The sequence below is a fragment of the Heterodontus francisci genome, chromosome 6 (assembly GCF_036365525.1).
Source record: "Heterodontus francisci isolate sHetFra1 chromosome 6, sHetFra1.hap1, whole genome shotgun sequence".
NCBI lineage: Eukaryota > Metazoa > Chordata > Chondrichthyes > Heterodontiformes > Heterodontidae > Heterodontus > Heterodontus francisci.
Window position 1 is genome coordinate 111,146,382 of NC_090376.1, and position 18,994 is coordinate 111,165,375.

Below are 18,994 nucleotides of genomic sequence, written 5' to 3' on the forward strand. Positions count from 1 at the left end.
CTAGATTTATTAGTCCAGGCCTCTGGATTACTAGTCCAGTAACTTAACCACTATATTACCATCATTTTGTTCCTAAACTGGTGTCAGAAAATTGGGGTAGAACTCACCTGCACAGGTTTCAGGATGCAGCAGTGTATTCCAGCGAGGGAAGGGGCTCTTTTCTGTTATACCGTGCCCCCCAGTCCTAAATCTGGGGGCATATCTGAGGGGGTTTCCAGTGTAACCGGAAATTCTGACAGTTACATCCCTCTTATGGTCAGCAGTAAGCATATGTACGTGCATTACAGGATTATTATGTGGACTCCACCAAGCAGAAATCAAACACCAATCAACCAGTCTAATTTAATTGCCCTTTTCCAGAATCTGGAGTCTCAGTTTGTGTCTGTCTCCTGCAGAAATGTGATACAGCTGCCAGTTCTTTTCTGTGTTTAAGTGCACGCCCATTCACATTGTATGCTGTTGTATTTCTGTTTGTGCAATTTAGTAAGGAAGTTGCCTAATCACCCTTTCATTTAGCTGATAGTGCCATCTCCTGGAACACCAGCTGCATTACACTGTAGTTTGAGTTCAATGTGTAAAGAAACGTCTTGCATTTAAATAGCATCTTATCATATCTTTTAGAAATGTCCAGAACCATTTTGCGTACAGTTAATTGTTTTGAAATAAGGTCCATTCTTGGCTGCTTCTTCTTCCCCTGCATAAGAGCCACTCGGTGACCTCATTCACATGTACACTGATGGTACCGAGTTATACATCTCCACCACCTTTCTTGACCCCTGCTTTGCCTTTGTGCTGTCAGACTGCTTGTGCAACATCCAGACCTGGCTGTCTTAAACTTTTCCAACTAATTGTTAGGAAGACTAAAAACATTGTCTTCATCCCCCCCAATAAACTCCCACACCACAGATTTTATTCTCTTCCTTGGCCATTTTTTCAGCCTTGGCACCCTGTTCAACCCTGAGCTGAGACCCGCCCGACACCTAGCCTGATTGACTACCTGGTGGGAGTGAGAATCAGGTGGCAGGAGGCAAATAGCAACAGGTTTAAAATGGTGCCCACTTGGGGGCGGGGTGGGGAGTGTTTATCAGGGGCTGATAACAACCATGGAAAAATGCCACAGCAGGAATCAGCATCTTCAGGAGAACAGGAGGGAACAACTGGAGAAAGAATAATAAGGCACAAACACAGGTGTTACTAAAGTCCCTTCAAAGAAATTGTGGACTAATCTCTTTTGAGAATGAAACACAAATACTATGAACGGGGACAAAAGTTATATCTAGAACTTCTAGGAAGTTCATTTCAAATTGAGGAATGAAGGTGAAGGTTCAAAGCCCAAAGCACAGGATAAAAGCAGGGAGGTCATGTTGGAGTTGTACAGAACTTTGGTAAGGCCACAGCTGGAGTACTGTGTGCAATTCTGGTCGCCACATTATAGGAAGGATGTGATTGCACTGGAGGGGGTGCAGAGGCGATTCACCAGGATGGTGCCTGGGATGGAACATTTAAGCTATGAAGAGAGGTTGGATAGGCTTGAGTTGTTTTCGCTGGAGCATAGAAGACTGAGGGATGACCTGATCGAGGTGTACAAGATTATGAGGGGCATGGACAGGGTGGATAGGGAGCAGCTGTTCCCCTTAGTTGAAGGGTCAGTTACTAGGGGACACAAGTTTAAGGTGAGGGGCAGGAGGTTTAAGGGGGATTTGAGGAAGAACTTTTTTACCCAGAGGGTGGTGACAGTCTGGAATGCACTGCCTGGGAGGGTGGTAGAGGCGGGTTACCTCACATCCTTTAAAAAGAACCTGGATGAGCACTTGGCACGTCATAACATTCAAGGCTATGGGCCAAGTGCTGGCAAATGAGATTAGGTAGACGGGTCAGGTGTCTTTCATGCATCGGTGCAGACTCGATGGGCCAAAGGGCCTCTTCTGCACCGTATTATTCTGTGATTCTGTGAAAAGGAAAGGATAAGAAGCGGTCAATTAGCAAATAGTAATCAAACAATTCCAAACTTGGGTTTTGAAAGATTGTTGGAGGAATGAAAGACTGAGGGGCGTAAGGAAATCTACAATGTTGAGGCCAGGAAAAAGAATCATTTGAAGAGTTGACAAGGGGATGGTCTGTCAGATGATAACACTTTTGTATTCCGATCAGGAATGTGGGATATGGGTTAGGATAGACTTCCCAGAGGAGGGAGCAGCACTCTAGGGCAGAATTTTATCTGCTCCCAGGTGGTGGGCCAGGAGTTGGGGTGGCCAGTAAAATGCCAGGGAGCCACTTCGGGATGGCACCCTGACACCATCCCACTGCCAGAGATGTTTCCCAGCGGTGGGAATGACAGAGACAGAGCTGCCTGCTGATTGGAGGCAGGTGGCCAATTTAGACAATTTAAGGCCCAATTAAGGACCACTTTCCTCACATTTAGCCAGTGGTGTAGATGCTCCCTGTCATGTGGGGAGGCCATTGTCTGCAAGGAGGCTGCCTCCCTGTGGCTTCCTGGGGCAGAGAGAGGGGCAGGGCCATCAGAGCCAGAGGCTTCATGGCCCAAAGAAGGGGAGCCAACGGCAAAGGCTGCCCCTGCAGCCCTAACACGACTGGAGGGGTCTCCTCTGATCACTGTACAGTGAGCTCGTCACTGGTATCAGACCCACCGGCCGTCCATGTCTCCGCTTTAAAGACGTCTGCAAACGCGACATGAGGTCCTGTGACATTGACCACAAGTCGTGAGAGTCAGTTGCCAGTGATTGCCAGGGCTGGCGGACAGCCATAAAGGCGGGGCTAAAAAGTGGCGAGTCGAAGAGACTTAGCAATTGGCAGGAAAAAAGACAGAAGCGCGAGGAGAGAGCCAACTGTGTAACAGCCCGACAACCAATTTTATCTGCAACGGCTGCGGAAGAGTCTGTCACTCTAGAATTGGCCTTTATTGCCACTCCAGGCGCTGCTTCACAAACCACTGACCACCTCTAGGTACTTACCCATTGTGTCTCGAAACAAGGAGGCCAAAGAAGATGCCTATAGAAGACTTTGGGATTCTCTTTTATGTTAGCTGCCAGTCTCTTTTCATACTCACTCTTTGCTTCTCTCATTTGCTTTTTCACTTCCCCTCTGAATCTTCTATATTCAGCCTGGTTCTCTGCTATATTATCCACCTGACATCTATCATAAGCACATTTCTTCTTTATCTTAATCTCTATCTCTTTCCTCATCCAGAGAACTCTGGATTAGTTTGCCCTGCCTTTCCCCTTCAAAGGTATGTACCTTAGCTGTGCCCGAACTATCTCTTTGAAGGTAGCCCATTGTTCAGCTACTGTTTTTCCTGCCAACCTTTTGATTCCAATTTATTTGGCCTAGATCCACTCTTACCCCATTGAAGCTCACTTTCCCCCAGTTAATTATTCATACTCTGGATTGTTCTTTGTCCCTTTCCATAGCCAACATAAACCTTATGATACAATGATCACTGTTCCCTAAATGTTCTCCTCCTGACACTTGACTCACCTTATTCCCAAGAACCAGATCTAGCAGTGCCTGCTTTCTTGTTGGACTGGATACTTACTGCTGTAGAAAATTTTCCTGAACGCACTCTAGGAACTCTTGCCCCTCTCTGCCCTTTACACTACTATCCCAGTCTATATTTGTATAATTAAAGTCATGCATTATAACTACTCTATAATTCTTGCACCTCTCTGTAATGTCCTTACACATTTGTTCCTCTGCTTCTTTCCCACTATTTGGTGGCCTAAAGACAACACCAAGCAATGTAACTGCACCTTTTTTGTTCCTTAGCTCTAGCCAAATAAATTCTGTCCTTGACCGCTCTGGGACATCATCTCTCTTCACCATTCCAATATTCTCCTTAATCAATACTGTCACCCCTCCCCCTTTCCTATCTCTCCTAAACACCTTGTAACCAGTAATATTTAATACCCAGTCCTGCCCTTCTTTGAGCCAGGTCTCTGTTATAGCCACGACTTCAGATTTCTACATGGCAATCTGTGCCTGCAACTCACCAATTTTATTTACCACACTCCATGCATTAACATTATTGCACATTAACCCTGATTCAGACTTTATTACTTCCTCCCTTACTCTGATCCCACCTAATAACTTACTATTCCCTACTCTAGGGCTATCTATCTCTCCCAGTATTCTGTGCACCTTGGTATTCCTCTTTAATATTACCTGCTGGTTCTCACAAACCCTCTCCAATAGCACTAGCAAATCACCTCCGAAGGAACTCAGTCCCAGCTCTATTTAGGTGCAACTTGTCCAACCTGTACAGGTCTAATCTGCCCGAGAGCAGCTCCCAATATCCCAAGAATCTAAAGCCCTGCTCCCTGCACCATATTTCCATCCACACATTCATCAGCTTTATCCTCCTAGTTCTATATACGCTTGCACATGGTACCAGGAGTAATCCAGAGATTACTACTTTTGAGGTCATGCTTGCTAATTTCTTACCTAGCTCCCTAAATCCTTACTGCAGGATCACATCTCTGTCTGCGTCATTCGTACCTATGTGGACCATGACTGATGGCTATTCACCCTCCTCCACCAGGGTGAATGCAAACTAGCGACGGCAGGTCAGTTAAGAGACTTTAGGCATGGGACCCGTCCAATTATGTGGTAGGAATCGGGTTTGAAAGTGGAGAGCCCAGCGTCAGCTGACTCTTCCACAGGCGCTAGCGCTCGTTTTAAAGGGCTGTTAGCCCTGCAGTTAATCTTGCAGTCTGCAGGCCGGGGAGAGGAGGAGGTCATAGAGGCTGCAGAGTCATGGCAGTGAGTATCACAGAATCACAGAATAATATAGTGCAGAAGAGGCCCTTTGGCCCATCAAGTCTGCACCGATGCATTAAAACACCTGACCGGTCTACCTAATCCCATTTACCAGCACTTGGCTCATAGCCTTGAATGTTATGACATGCCAAGTGCTCATCCAGGTACTTTTTAAAGGATGTGAGGCAACCTGCATCTACCACCCTCCCAGGCAGTGCATTCCAGACCATCACCACCCTCTGGGTAAAAACGTTCTTCCTCAAGTCTCCCTTAAACCTCCCGCCCCTCACCTTAAACGTGTGACCCCTCGTAACTGACCCTTCAACTAAGGGGAACAGCTGCTCCCTATCCACCCTGTCCATGCCCCTCATAATCTTGTACACCTCGATCAGGTTACCCCTTAGTCTTCTCTGCTCCAGCAAAAACAACACAAGCCTATCCAACCTCTCTTCATAGCTTAAATGTTCCATCCCAGGCAACATCCTGGTGAATCACCTTTGCACCCCCTCCAATGCAATCACATCCTTCCTATAATGTGGCGACCAGAATTGCACACAGTACTCCAGCTGTGGCCTTACCAAAGTTCTGTACAATTCCAACATGACCTCCCTGCTTTTGTAATCTATGCCTCGATTGATAAAGGCAAGTGTCCCATATGCCTTTTTCACCACCCTATTAACCTGCCCTTCTGCCTTCAGAGATCTATGGACAAACACGCCAAGGTCTCTTTGTTCCTCAGAACTTCCCAGTGTCAGACCATTCCCATGTCACATTACTCCTTCCAAAGTGTATCACCTCTCACTTTTCAGCGTTAAATTCCATCTGCCATTTTTCTGCCCATTTGACCATCCCGTCTATATTTTCCTGTAACCTAAGACACTCCACCTCACTGTTAACCACTCGGCCAATCTTTGTGTCATCCGTGAACTTACTGATCCTACCCCCCACATAGTCATCTATGTCGTTTATATAAATGACAAACAATAGGGGACCCAGCACAGATCCCTGTGGTACACCGCTGGACACTGGCTTCCAGTCACTAAAACAGCCATCTGTCATCAATCTCTGTCTCCTACAGCTAAGCCAATTTTGAATCCACCTTATCAAGTTACCCTATATCCCATGTGCATTTGCTTTCTTGATAAGTCTCCCATGGGGGACCTTGTCAAAGGCTTTGTTGAAATCCCTGTAAACTACATCAACTGCACTACCCTCATCTACACACCTGGTCACATGCTCAAAAAATTCAATCATATTTGTTAGGCATGACCTCCCTCTGACAAAGCCATGCTGACTATTCCTAATCAAATTTTGCCTCTCCAAGTGGAGATAGATTCTCTCCTTCAGAATTTTCTCCTTTCTCCAATAGTTTCCCTCCCACTGATGTGAGAATCACTGGTCTCTCGTTCCCTGGCTTATCTCTACGCCCTTTCTTAAATAGTGGGACCACATTAGCTGTTTTCCAGTCCTCTGGCACCTCCCCCATGGCCAGAGAGGAATTAAAAATTAGGGTCAGAGCCCCTGCAATCTCCACCCTCACCTCCCACAGCATCCTGGGACACAAATCGTCCAGACCTGGAGATTTGTCCACTTTTAAGCCTTCCAAAACCTCCAATACCTTGTCACTCCCTATGACAATTTGCTCAGGAACCTCACAGTCTCTCTCTCTAAGTTCCATATCTACTTCCTCTTTCTCTTGGGTGAAGACAGATGTGAAGTATTCATTCAATACCCTACCAATGTCCTCTGGCTCCACCCACAAATTTCCCCCTTGGTCTCTAATGGGTCCTACTCTTTCCCTGGTTATCCTCTTCCCATTGATATACTTAAAGAATAACTTGGGATTTTCCCTACTTTTACCAGCCAGAGCTTTCTCATATCCCCTCTTTGCTCTCCTAATTGCTTTCTTAAGCTCCATCCTACATTCTCTGTACTCCACTAATGCTTCCATTGATTTGCTCGCCTTGTATTTGCTAAAAGCCTCTCTTTTCCTTTTCAACATACCCTGAATGTTTCTGGTCATCCATGGTTGTTTGGGCTTTTTGCTCCTACCTATTACCCGAGAGGGAACATGTTGGGCCTGTACCCTCCCCATTTCCTTTTTGAATGCTCTTCTGTAGATTTCCCGACAAGTAACTCTTTCCAGTCTACCTTGGCCAGATCCTGCCTTATTTTACTAAATTTCGCTCTCCCCCAATCCAAAACCTTTTTTTGCAACTTGTCTATTTCTTTCTCCATAACAAGCTTAAATTGTACCATGTGATGGTCACCATCACAAAATGTTCCCCCACCAACACATCAACCACCTGTCCGGCTTCATTCCCCAGAATTAGGTCCAGCACTGCACCCTCCCTTGTTGGATCCTCTACATATTGAGCTAAAAAGTTCTCCTGTCTACATTTTAAGAACTCCACTTCATCTAAGCCCTTAACACGATGACTATCCCAATTAATGTTGGGAAAGTTGAAATCACCTAATATAATTACCCTATTATTTTTACACACCACTGCAAATTGCGCACATATTTGCTCCTCAATTTCCCGCTGACTATCTGGGGCTCTATAATAAACACCTAGCAATGTGGCTGTCCCTTTTTTATTCCTAAACTCGACCCATAAGGCTTCATTTGATGCCCCCTCCAAAATATCATCTCTCCTTACTGCAGTAACTGACTCCTTAACTAATATTGCAATGCCCCCTCCTTTGTCTCGCCTGAAGATTCTATATCCCGGGATATTGAGCTGCCAATCCTGCCCCTCACTCAACCATGTCTCTGTGATGGCTACTACATCACAATTCCACGTGTCAATCATTGCCCTTAACTCATCCGTTTTACCTGCAATACTCCTGGCATTAAAGTAGAGGCCTTCCATCCTGGTCTTACTCCCTTGAAACTTACTTCCGCTGTATTCCCTCTGACTTGTTTGCTTTCCTGTGCTTAGCTGTGTCCCCATTCGGCTAGGAGTCTGCGACCCTCCCCCTGCCCAATTAGTTTAAACTCCTCCCAACAGCACTAGCAAACCCGCCAGCAAGGATGTTAGTCCCCCTCTGGTTCAGATGTAGACCGTCCCGCTTGTACAGGTCCCACCTTCCCCAGAAACGGTCCCAGTGGTCCAGGAATCTAAAACCCTCCCTCCTGCACCAACTCTTAAGCCACGCATTCATCTTTGCAATTCTCCTATTTCTATACTCGCTAGCACGTGGCACTGGGAGTAATCCAGAGATTACAACCCGAGAGGTCCTGCTTTTTAGTCTACTGCCTAGCTCCCTGAATTCTTGATGCAAGACCTCATCCCTCTTTCTACCTATGTCATTGGTACCAACATGTACCATGACCTCTGCCTTATCACCCTCCCCCGTCAGGATGCCCTGCAGCCGTTCAGTGACATCCCAGACCCTGGCACCAGGGAGGCAACACACCATTCTGGAGTCACATTGACGGCCACAGTAGTGCCTATCTGTTCCCCTGACTATAGAATCCCCTATTACTATTGCTCTTCCTCTCTTTCCCCCTTCCCGTACAGACAGGCTGCTTGCAGTGCCAGAAGCTTGGCTCTGTCCGCACTCCCTGGAGGAACCAGCCGCATCAGCCTCCAAAATGGAATACCGATTTGCAAGCAGGACCCCAGGGGACTCCTGAACTACCTGCCTGTTGCTCTTGGACTGCCTGGTGGTCACCCATTCCCTTCCTTCCTCAAGTCCCTTCAGCTGCGGTGTGACCACCTCTCTATACGTGCTATCCACAATGCTCTCAGACTCGCAGATGCTCCACAGTGTTTCCAGCTGCCATTCCAGCTCTGAAACCCGAGCTTCCAGGAGCTGCAGCTGGACACACTTCCTGCACACATGCTGGTCCCGGGGACTGGAAATGTTCCTGGATTCCCACATGCAGCAAGAGGAACAAACCACGGCTTCAAGATCTCCTGCCATGACTAAACCCTTTAAATTTAAAACTATAGAAGATTATAATAAAAAAAAAACAATTAAGTCTTGCTAAAACAATGACTTACAATTCAATCCACTTTGAAAAATACCCACCAGGACTTACTCACCAGTCAGCTGTGCTCTTTTGAAGCTCTCGGCTCCCCTCACTCTGAGGACAGGTAGGAAATGAAAGGAGTTCCTCGCTCCCTCCTCACCGAAGTTCCTCAGTTATCAAACTTCCACTTTAGCACTCTAATGCAACCCAAGTCAGCACTCCAATGCAAATAAAGTCAGCACTGTAAGATGGCCCACTTTTATACTGACTGACTGTAGCCCCTGAAAACTGGTTTAAGCCAATTCCCTAATTAACAAGGTGCAGCTGCAAGCAGAGCCTGAGTGAACCCTGTTTAAAGCTGGTCTAAAACTCACCTTCTCCAACCCAAGCAGCAACTGTTAAATTAATCTGCTAAATAAAGGACAGATTAGATTTAAGATTAAATTAACCCTTAATTATTCTCAGTTACCAAATTTATAGCACTCTAATACAACCCCGGGTGTCCCCATGCTTCCCTGATGCCTCCCTCCAGGTGCTCCTACAAGCTGCCAGGGAAAAGAGGGATATACTATTCCCTAGGGACAGGGGGAGGAGAGCTGGCAACATCATCAAAAAGCTAGCTGTCGCTAGCAGATGAGGTCAGCAGCTGTGGGGTAAAGCCAGGAATCTGGATTCAGTGCTGTCAATTGGCTCAATGACCTCATCCGGGCACTGAAAGTCAGCACCTTCAGCCTTGGGTCTTGCCTCTGACAAAGCAGGAGGGTGCGTTGGGTGGAGAAGGATCAACCCCCACCACCCACCCCACCCCGCCAGACCTGGACAAAGGGTCAGGGGATGCAAGCAAACTGACTGCACCATGGTGCAATGGCCCTGAAAGGAGGCCGTTTGTCAGTGTCGACCCTCGCGAGGTCCCTACAAAGGGGCCGCATGCGGGAGGCATCTGTGTGTCCCCATTAGTGGGAGTCTATGACTTGGGTTTTTTCTCGCCGGGGGAACAACAGCTTCCATCCATTTGTCTGCAGGAGAAGATTGCACACAATCGGAGAGAGCGGGCCAAGACTGGTGGTGGACTTCTGATTCTCCATGTCTTGACCCGAATGGAGGATGTGGCCATGGAGCTGGCTGCATCGCAGGATGGACAGAGCATCACAGTTGGAGAGGCAGGGGCACCTTCCCAGGACAGTGAGTGAGCTCATTATGAGGCACAAGATTGTATCTGTAGCTATGGAGCCATGCTGCTCATCAGGAATTCAGTGCCTAGAGGGGTCTGCAAAATAGGGTGTGTGATATGTCGCGAGGGGAGGCCCTGAACCCTTACATGTCCCTCTCATGCAGGTCAGGTGCCTACTCAAGGAGCCTCTCAGACTGTGGGAGAGCCTGCCACCTCTTAGGGGGCAGGATAGCGCCCCAGAGGGCCCAGCATCACCTCACACCCCTGGACCCTCCACCAGCACAGATACTTGCACGTCAGTGGGTTTGCACTTGCGGGTTAGATCTGGGCACACAACCTGGTGGACACAGCACTGATGCACCCTAACAGCTGAAAGAGGCTGTGACAGCCCAGGCCTCCTCCATCGTCCACACCTGGGTGCGCATAGCCTCGGAAAATCTTCGATCCCTGTCTCTCCCATGTTGCACCATTCGAGTGTCTTTCCCAGATCATACTTATTTTTAGAATTACTTCCAGCCCCTGCTCCAGCCAGAATACACCTCCCCTTTAAGAGGTACAGGATGACTTTAAGTAGTACACGTTAGTTTTACCTAGTGCTCGCCTGTCACAATTTTGCACCCCCGCTACTCAACAGCGCACTTAACGCTGGCTACATGCTACATTCTTTTAATTGAGCAGGAGTCAAAGACCTGCTGAGTATTTTCTGTTTTTATTCAGATTTCCAGCATCTGCAATATTTTCATTTTGAACAAATTCTTGAAGAGAGTTCCAAATTGTCTCTTTGTTAAATTCTGTAAACCTCTACACTCAGAATGAATTTTCACTCAATAGGAGCGTGGACTGGAAAATCAGGAATGCTGCCATGGCACTGACCTGTACCCTATTTGCCTCACAGTGCTTCCATAGAGCAAATCTCTGCACTGGGAGTGGAACCTTACAGAATTTACCATGCAGTGCTAAACAAGGTGTGACTGGTTTATGAGACTCTAATTTATTATATGGCATTGTACAAGAGGTTTAGATGTAAGACAGTGGTTATTAAAGCCCATTTGAAAGGAAATAAACCCAATGGGGAAGTTTTAACAGGTAAGTATGTTGTTAAATTTGGAGAAAAATGAAGTGCGGCAGCAATCCGGCTCTGACACGCCAACCTCTGGGTTTACCTGTGGTGTGTTTGGTTGCGTGCGGGTATACTGCTCTGCGGGTGCAGATGGGTGGACAATTAAGACACCATTTATGTTGATAATTGTGGAAAAATGAGGGCTTTTTGACATGAATTTCACTTTCTCTTGGATTTAATACCTTCACCACGGGTCCCAGCAGCTGAAGAGATGTGAGAAGTGTCAGATCTAGCAGGCAAACGCCCGCTAATCTGGCACTGCTTGTGGACCAGCAGAAATACTTCCCCTAGTTCCTCACTCAAACCTGCTTCCCTCCCTGCAAACGGCCTCCCTCTCCCTTGTGATCCGATCATCCTCACAACCTCCATGATCACCCCGCACCCCCCCGACTTTCTATCCACGATGTCCCCATGACCTTCCATCCAGTATTTTCCCTCTCCCCCCATCCATGGTCTCGCCATCCCTCCTGTCTGCTCCCTGGCTGCAGCATACCAGTACAGGCCTTCCCACCTGACAGGTAACCAGACGATCAATCTGGCTGGCAGCTAGCTGGGAAACAGAGATTTATTTTTAACATGAGGCCCTGACATATTCAGCAGGACTCCTGCATTATCCACATTTCTGCATTTACTGATCACTCCAACTACCACCACACTCCGCGACACCCCACCCCCCCCACCCCCGCCCCACCCCCAACCTTCGTTGCTCCTTCCCACTCCTCTCCTTCTCCCCACAAATATCAGGGCCAATATCAGAATTAAAATCATAATTGAGAAGGTTTAGGTAATCCACTGCAATGTGGCCTAAGCAGGGATAGGTGTAGGGCATAAAGCCTTGGTCAGACCCCATCTAGAGCACTGTGATCAGTTCTGAGCACATCGCAGGTAAGTTATATTAGCCTCGGAAGGCGCACAACACAGTTTCACCAGAATGATATTGGGACGAAAAGGATGAAATTATGAGGAGAAGTTGCATAAACTTGCCTGTATTCCCTTCAGTACAGATATGGTTAAAATGATAAAAGGGTGCAATAGGATAGATGAGGAGAAATTATTTCCTCAGAGAGGGAATCCAGAACAATGGGGCCGAACCTTAAAATTAGAGCCAGGCTATCCAGGAGTGAAAACAGGAGCTGCTTCTTCACACAAAGGGTAGTTGAAATCTGTAACCCTGTCTCCCATAAAGCTATCGATGCTGGGTCAATTGAAACTTTCAAGACTGAGGTCGATAGAATTTTGTAAAGTAAAAGGATCAAAGGACATAGAGCAAAATAGAAATAAATGCTTTCCAAGTACAGAACTGCCATGATCTAAATGAATGTCGGATCAGGCTTGAGGGTTGAATGACCTACTCCTATTCCAATGTTTGTATGACTGAATCAATTCTAAACTTTTAAGAAACAGTTTAAGTTTTATTTCTCCCAAGTAACAGAAAACATCTTACTACAAAAGAAGAAGGTAATAAATTTTGCTCCCCCCCCCCAATTAAGCATCTAAGTGTAAACCGCAAACAAAAGAATTCAGTACAAGTACAACTTTTCCAAAAATAAAATACAGGTGGACAATGAAAGCTGCGACCGTAAATAAACCTTCCAATTTAAATAGGCTGTCAGTTAAATCAGTAAATATAAAACTTTTAATAATGGATAAAAATTACCCAAAGCAGTTCTAAACCTCTGCGGGTCAAGTGTACTGATACTGAAGAATTACAAAGACATATTACTGTAGGTAAGAATAGATTCATTCACACATACCAAAATAAGTTTTCACATCAGTCTCGCAATAACAAGGAATGTAACGTTTACATGATAGTTCTGGTGTTACTTTGTGTATTGATGAACATTTTCCTTCTAGGTCAGCTGTGTGCTGGAATCTTTCGGCCATGCAAAAACAGCACTGAATGAATCTTCCAGTCGGTATATAAAGTACCTAGGATTGCAGTTCAGCGAAAAGAACAGCACTTTAACTGGAGGTAAGGCCGCAGGTAATGTCCCACAAACTGTAATTAGATCAATGACCAGAAACTGTGGGCTGGATTTACCATGCCCCTGACGCAGGGGTTGTGGCGGAGGGGGGGAATGGGGTCCGGAAAATACCTCCAGGAGAGGCTCGTGACGGGCCTTGACGCTGGGAAGGTCCCGCTCCATTTTACCAGCGGCAGCAAGGCCTCGTGACAGCACTCCCTACCCTGCCGCACGGCGACGGAGGCGTAATTTAAATATTAAAATAAATGGTAATTAATGAATAATAACTTACCTTGTAGCAACAGCCGTCCTGCTACGATATTCTAGCCAGTTGCCGGAACTCCCGTGCCTTCGGATCTCTGTTCGGAGACCCGAGGTGTAACACTGGTGGGGAGGGGGCAGGAGTGAAATTTTCAGGGTGGGGGGGTATAGGGGGGAAACTTTTCTGATTAGTTGAGGGTTAAAGTTAATAAAGTTTGGGAGGGCAAGGTCATGATCGGAATAAAAGTTTTTTGGGGGGTGAAAGGGCAATTAATAAATTGATTAGTCATTGGGAGTGTAGGAGAGAGGATTGAAAATGTGAAAAAATGTCTAACTTTATTTTTCAACATTCTGTGACATTAAAAATTTTAATGAGTCCGAAGGGCCTGAAGCCCTTTAAAATGGCGCCGGTGCCTGCACCATTGCACCGGATGCCGTTGTCAGGGATGGAGCGCCCAGCCCCTCTACATCATTAGGGGCGGATGTTCTGCCCCATCCATGTAAATGAACCACCGCGCTAAATATAACGGCGGCTCAGCAGCGCACATCTCGTGCACGCGCCATGCTGTTTTGGCGGCGAGCTTTAAAAATTCAGCCCTCTGTTTTTGATGGTGTTGGTTGAGGGATAAATGTTGATCAGGGCAGTAGGAGAACTCCCCAACTCTTCCTTGAATCATGTCACAGACTTCACTTTAATTTCTCATCTAAAAGGCAGCACCTTTGACAATGCAGCACTGAAGTGTCAGCCTATATTATATGCTCAAGTCCTGGACTGGGGATTGAGCTCTTGACCTTCAGTTTGAAAGACTAGAGTATGACTAATTTAGCCCAGGTTGTCTTTGGGTTGAGCATTATAAATTACTATTCAAATTACTGTTGTGAGGGAGACTAAACTACTTCACTTTATATGTTTCACACATCTCTGTGAATCCTTGTCCATTGATATGAATGTGTTGTCGAAGCAGTATGCCATGAAATAGGATTGTCTCACATATTCTCCGGATTGTGTTCGAAGGAAGTTTGGCTTACGCAGCTTTGCCAGATTTCAGTGTGAACTCAAAAAGAGTTGATTCCATGTTCCCAGCAGGGAGCAGCAGTCATAGGGATTCCATCATGGGAAATCATGGATATGCAAGCAATAATTTTCCATTCATTACAGCTAATGTATGAAGAGTCATGTTCCTCTTTGAGTGACATTGGGAGCATGGAATGTCAGAAAAAATTAATGTGGATAATTTAGTATAAAACTTAAAAAGACAAAAACAGTTTAAAAAGGAATACATTGTTATTGCATGACAAGTTTGTATACATACTGCAAGCTTTCACTTTTGATATGAATCCATAGTTGATAAAACCTTGTTGAAAGATGTGACACCGAATTCCAATAAATTAGCAACTGATTCTTCTTCCAGCCAGAGTATATACCTACTGTTTAGAGAAGACTCGTCTTGTCTCTCGGCCACCTAAACAGTGCAATTTTAATATTTTCTACTTGATGAGTGATGGTCTGTCAACTGAGGAGAAGTGTGCTTTGTACCTCAGCAATCTTTCTGCACACAGGTATGTGCCATAGTGTATTCTCTCAAAATAGACTGAGATCACAGACAAATTTTCACATGTGTATGTGTGTATATACCATATATATGAGCAGACCCTCCATAGTGTTGCTCATGGTAAACCAGAGGATGCTTTATTTATTTTATTAAGCTGATGGTGGGAAGTCTGACAGAAAAAAAGTGGATTGTATATACACTTGAAAAAAATGTAGGGCCACAGGCTTAGAACAGGGGATAAATTGAATAGTTCCCTTTAACACTGCCTGAAGATTGCAGGAACATTCCTGTGGAGGCAGAGCCAGGCTGGCAATCGCTGTAGGTGCAGGCTGAAAGGGGCAAGGTAACTAAGGCAGGGGGGTGGTGGGGAGTGGGGGGGGGGGGTGTCATTCTGCTGTTTCTGTTCACTGCGCAGTTCAAGTGTGGTCTGCCCCAAGCCCCCAATGATTGTAAGGTCCCCATGGGCTCCAACAACAGACAAGATATTAAGGGAAACCTCACTTCTGATTCACTCCACTCCAGAAGTTTGCACTTCAGTTGCAAGCTCCAGCTGTTGAACATCCACATCAGTTTCAGATTAAACTTGAAGCTGCAGAGCTGTTGTGTAATAAATTGAGTGCAATATTATTGTGTGCAGTGCATTTCTCTGTGCTACATCCTTCAGTGCGATTGTGATCCATTCTATACACCTGAAAAGTCCAATTCAGCATGGAAACTAGAAACTATATCAAATGCAGGGTAGAAAAGTCCTTTCTGATGTTTCTGCTGCTGAAATTAGTTTGAGCTGTCCAGTTGGGCTGGTAGTTTTCTATCAAGAATATTACTCTTATGTGTTGCATTAAAGTGAACACAAGATAGCAACAGCGAAGCATCATTTAAGCAATGTGGTATACTATTCTATTCGGCACAGGTATATGAATCAGAATGTACAGGAGGAGGTGACAACAGCCGAGAAAGTTCGAAACAGGGACAAGTTTCTTGCTCTAAAGCAAGCTTTAAGAAACCTGGGTTTCAACAGTCTGGTAAGATGCATCATCAGTTCTGAACTGTCATTTTACATCTTGCAATGTTTTGAAACCACAATGTAAAGTATTACTTCAGGGTTGTTCTGGCATTAATGCAGGAGATTTGCAAATCATTTTACATTTTTAAAATTCATTCATGGGATGTGGGCGTCACTGGCCAGGCCAGCATTTATTGGCCATCCCTAATTGCCATTGAGAAGGTGGTGGTGAGCTGCCTTTTAGATTTATTTAGATTTAGATATACAGCACTGAAACAGGCCCTTCGGCCCACCGAGTCTGTGCCGACCATTAACCACCCATTTATACTAATCCCATATTCCTATCACATCCTCACCTGTCCCTATATTCCCCTACCACCGACCTATACTAGGGGCAATTTATAATGGCCAATTTACCTATCAACCTGCAAGTCTTTTTGGCTGTGGGAGGAAACCGGAGCACCCGGAGGAAACCCACGCAGACATAGGGAGAACTTGCAAACTCCACACAGGCAGTACCCAGAATTGAACCCGGGTCGCTGGAGCTGTGAGGCTGCAGTGCTAACCACTGCGCCACTGTGCCACCTTCTTGAACCGCTGCAGTTCACGTGGGGTAGGCACACCCACAGTGCTGTTAGAAGGGAGTTCCAGGATTTTGACCCAGCGACAGTGAAGGAACGGCGATATAGTTCCACGTCAGGATGGTGTGCGACTTGGACGGGAACTTGCAGGTGGTGGTATTCCCATGCATTTGCAGCTCTTATCCTTCTAGCTGGTAGAGGTCGTTGGTTTGGAAGGTGCTGTCTAAGGAGCCTTGGTGCATTGCTGCAGTGCATCTTGTGGATGGTACACACTGCTGCCACTGTGCATCGGTGGTGGAGGGAGTGAATGTTTGTAGATGGTGTGCCAATCAAGCGGGCTGCTTTGTCCTGGATGGTGTCAAGCTTCTTGAGTGTTATTGGAGCTGCACCCATTGAGGCAAGTGGAGAATATTCCATCACACTCCTGACTTGTGCCTTGTAGATGGTAGACAGGCTTTGGGGAGTCAGGAGGTGAGTTACTCGCTGCAGGATTCCTACCCTCTGGCCTGCCCTTGTAGCCACAGTATTTATATGGCTACTCCAGTTCAGTTTCTGATCAATGGTAGCCCCTAGGATGTTGATAGTGGGGGATTCAGCGATGATAATGCTATTGAATGTCAAGGGGCTATGGTTAGTGTTGGCCAGGGGCTGCAAGAAATACAGAATCTGTTCCAAACTGTTGAACAGTTCATGAACTATAGTAACTGGAGCTCAGACACTGGCCTATGCTGGTAAAAACCAGTTTGAACTAATTAATTTATGTGACAACACAAAGGAGAGATCACAGGAATAGAGCCTTATTTGGACACGGTGTGATACCGGGGTCTTTGGGCCTGGGCCAATAAGGAGAAGATACGAACGAGGTGAGCAGGCTTAAACCAACCGGAAAGAGACAGCACAGTTTTGAAGAGATAAGAAAGAGAATAAGTAAAGAATAAGTATAGAGATTCTCAGGCATAGAGCCAGCGAGAAACTCCAGAGACCAACCATCGCGGAAGTGGAAGACCCTGCGTGAGCAATGCGGCGACGACGTAAAAGGGAGAGAGAACGGAATGCCTGGCCAGCGTCAGGTCTCCCCTTTCTCGGGTATTATCCTTTGTTTTCTGTGACTAGGTCAGGGAAAGGTCAGAGGAACCTCGTGGGTGTGCTTATCAATTCTAGCTAGCTTTGTTATTAACTGTATAACCCAGTTTGAGTTGCATGCTTTTGTCTAACCAAGTGTATAAGCCTTATTCTTACATTGTACAACAACGTGAATAAAGTAAAGTGATAGTTAAAGAAAGGACTGAGTTTCCTCCTCTTTGTAAGAATATCTGTAACCCGATATCCCAAACACCCAGCCTGAGCCTGAATTAAGAGGACTTAGTCCCACGTGACGGCCTGGATCAAGTGGGTGAAGGGAATAAAGGGGCCAAGGGGGAGTTGACTCCGTGCCACGGTTTACAGTTAGATGCTCTCTTATTGGAGATGGTCATTGCCTGGCACTTGTGTGGCGCGAATGTTACTTGCCACTTATCAGCCCAAGCCTGGATATTGTCCAGGTCTTGCTGCATTTCTACACAGACTGCTTCAGTATCTGAGGAGTCACGAATGGTGCTGAACATTGTGCAATCATCTGCGAACATCCCCACTTCTGACCTTATGATTGAAGGAAGGTCATTGATGAAGCAGCTGAAGATGGTTGGGCCTAGGACACTACCCTGAGGAACTCCTGCAGTGATGTCCTGGAGCTCAGATGATTGACCTCCAACAACCACAACTTTGTGCTAGGTATGACTCCAGCCAGCAGAGAGTTTTCCCCCAGATTCCCATTGACCTCAGTTTTGCTAGGGCTCCTTAATGCCATACTCGGTCAAATGCTGCCTTGATGTCAAGGGCAGTCACTCTCACTTCACCTCTTGAGTTCAGCTCTTTTGTCCATGTTTAAACCAAGGCTGTAATGAGGTCAGGACCTGAGTGACCCTGGCGGAACCCAAACTGAGCATCACTGAACAGGTTATTGCTAAGCAAGTGCCACTTGATGGCACTGTTGATGACACCTTCCATCACTTTACTGATGATTGAGAGTAGGGTGATGGGGCGGTAATTGGCCGGGTTGGACTTGTCCTGCTTTTTGTGTACAGGACATACCTGAGTAATTTTCCACATTGCAGGATAGATGGCAGTGTTGTAGCTGTACTGGATTAGCTTGGCTAGGAGCGCGGCAAGTTCTGGAGCACAGGCCTTCAGTACTGTTGCCAAAATATTGTCAGGGCCCTTAGCCTTTACAGTATCCAGTGCCTTCAGTCGTTTCTTGATATCACGCGGAGTGAATCGAATTGGCTGTAGTCTGGCATCTGTGATGCTGGAGACTTCAGGAGAAGGCCGAGATGGATCATCAACTCGACACTTCTGGTTGAAGATTGTTACAAATGCTTCAGCCTTATCTTTCGCACTGATGTGCTGGGCTCCCCCATCATTGAGGATGGGGATATTTGTGGAGCCACCTCCTTCAGTTAGTTGTTTAATTGTTCACCACCATTTATGGCTGGATGTGGCAGGACTGCAGAGCTTAGATATGATCCATTGGTTATGGGATCGCTTAGCTCT

The 18,994-nt window shown here is 46.2% G+C and overlaps 1 protein-coding gene across 4 annotated transcripts in view; it reads left to right on the plus strand.

Moving 5' to 3' along the window:
- The window catches only part of myo16 (myosin XVI), an 878,535-nt gene that overhangs the window by 490,709 nt on the left and 368,832 nt on the right, over window positions 1–18,994 (plus strand). For all 4 annotated transcript variants that reach the window (XM_068034136.1, XM_068034135.1, XM_068034137.1 and 1 more), the window contains 3 exons: window positions 12,898–13,015; window positions 14,681–14,828; window positions 15,732–15,843. In XM_068034136.1, coding sequence (XP_067890237.1) covers window positions 12,898–13,015; window positions 14,681–14,828; window positions 15,732–15,843 — 378 coding nt within the window. The remainder of the gene's footprint in view (window positions 1–12,897; window positions 13,016–14,680; window positions 14,829–15,731; window positions 15,844–18,994) is intronic.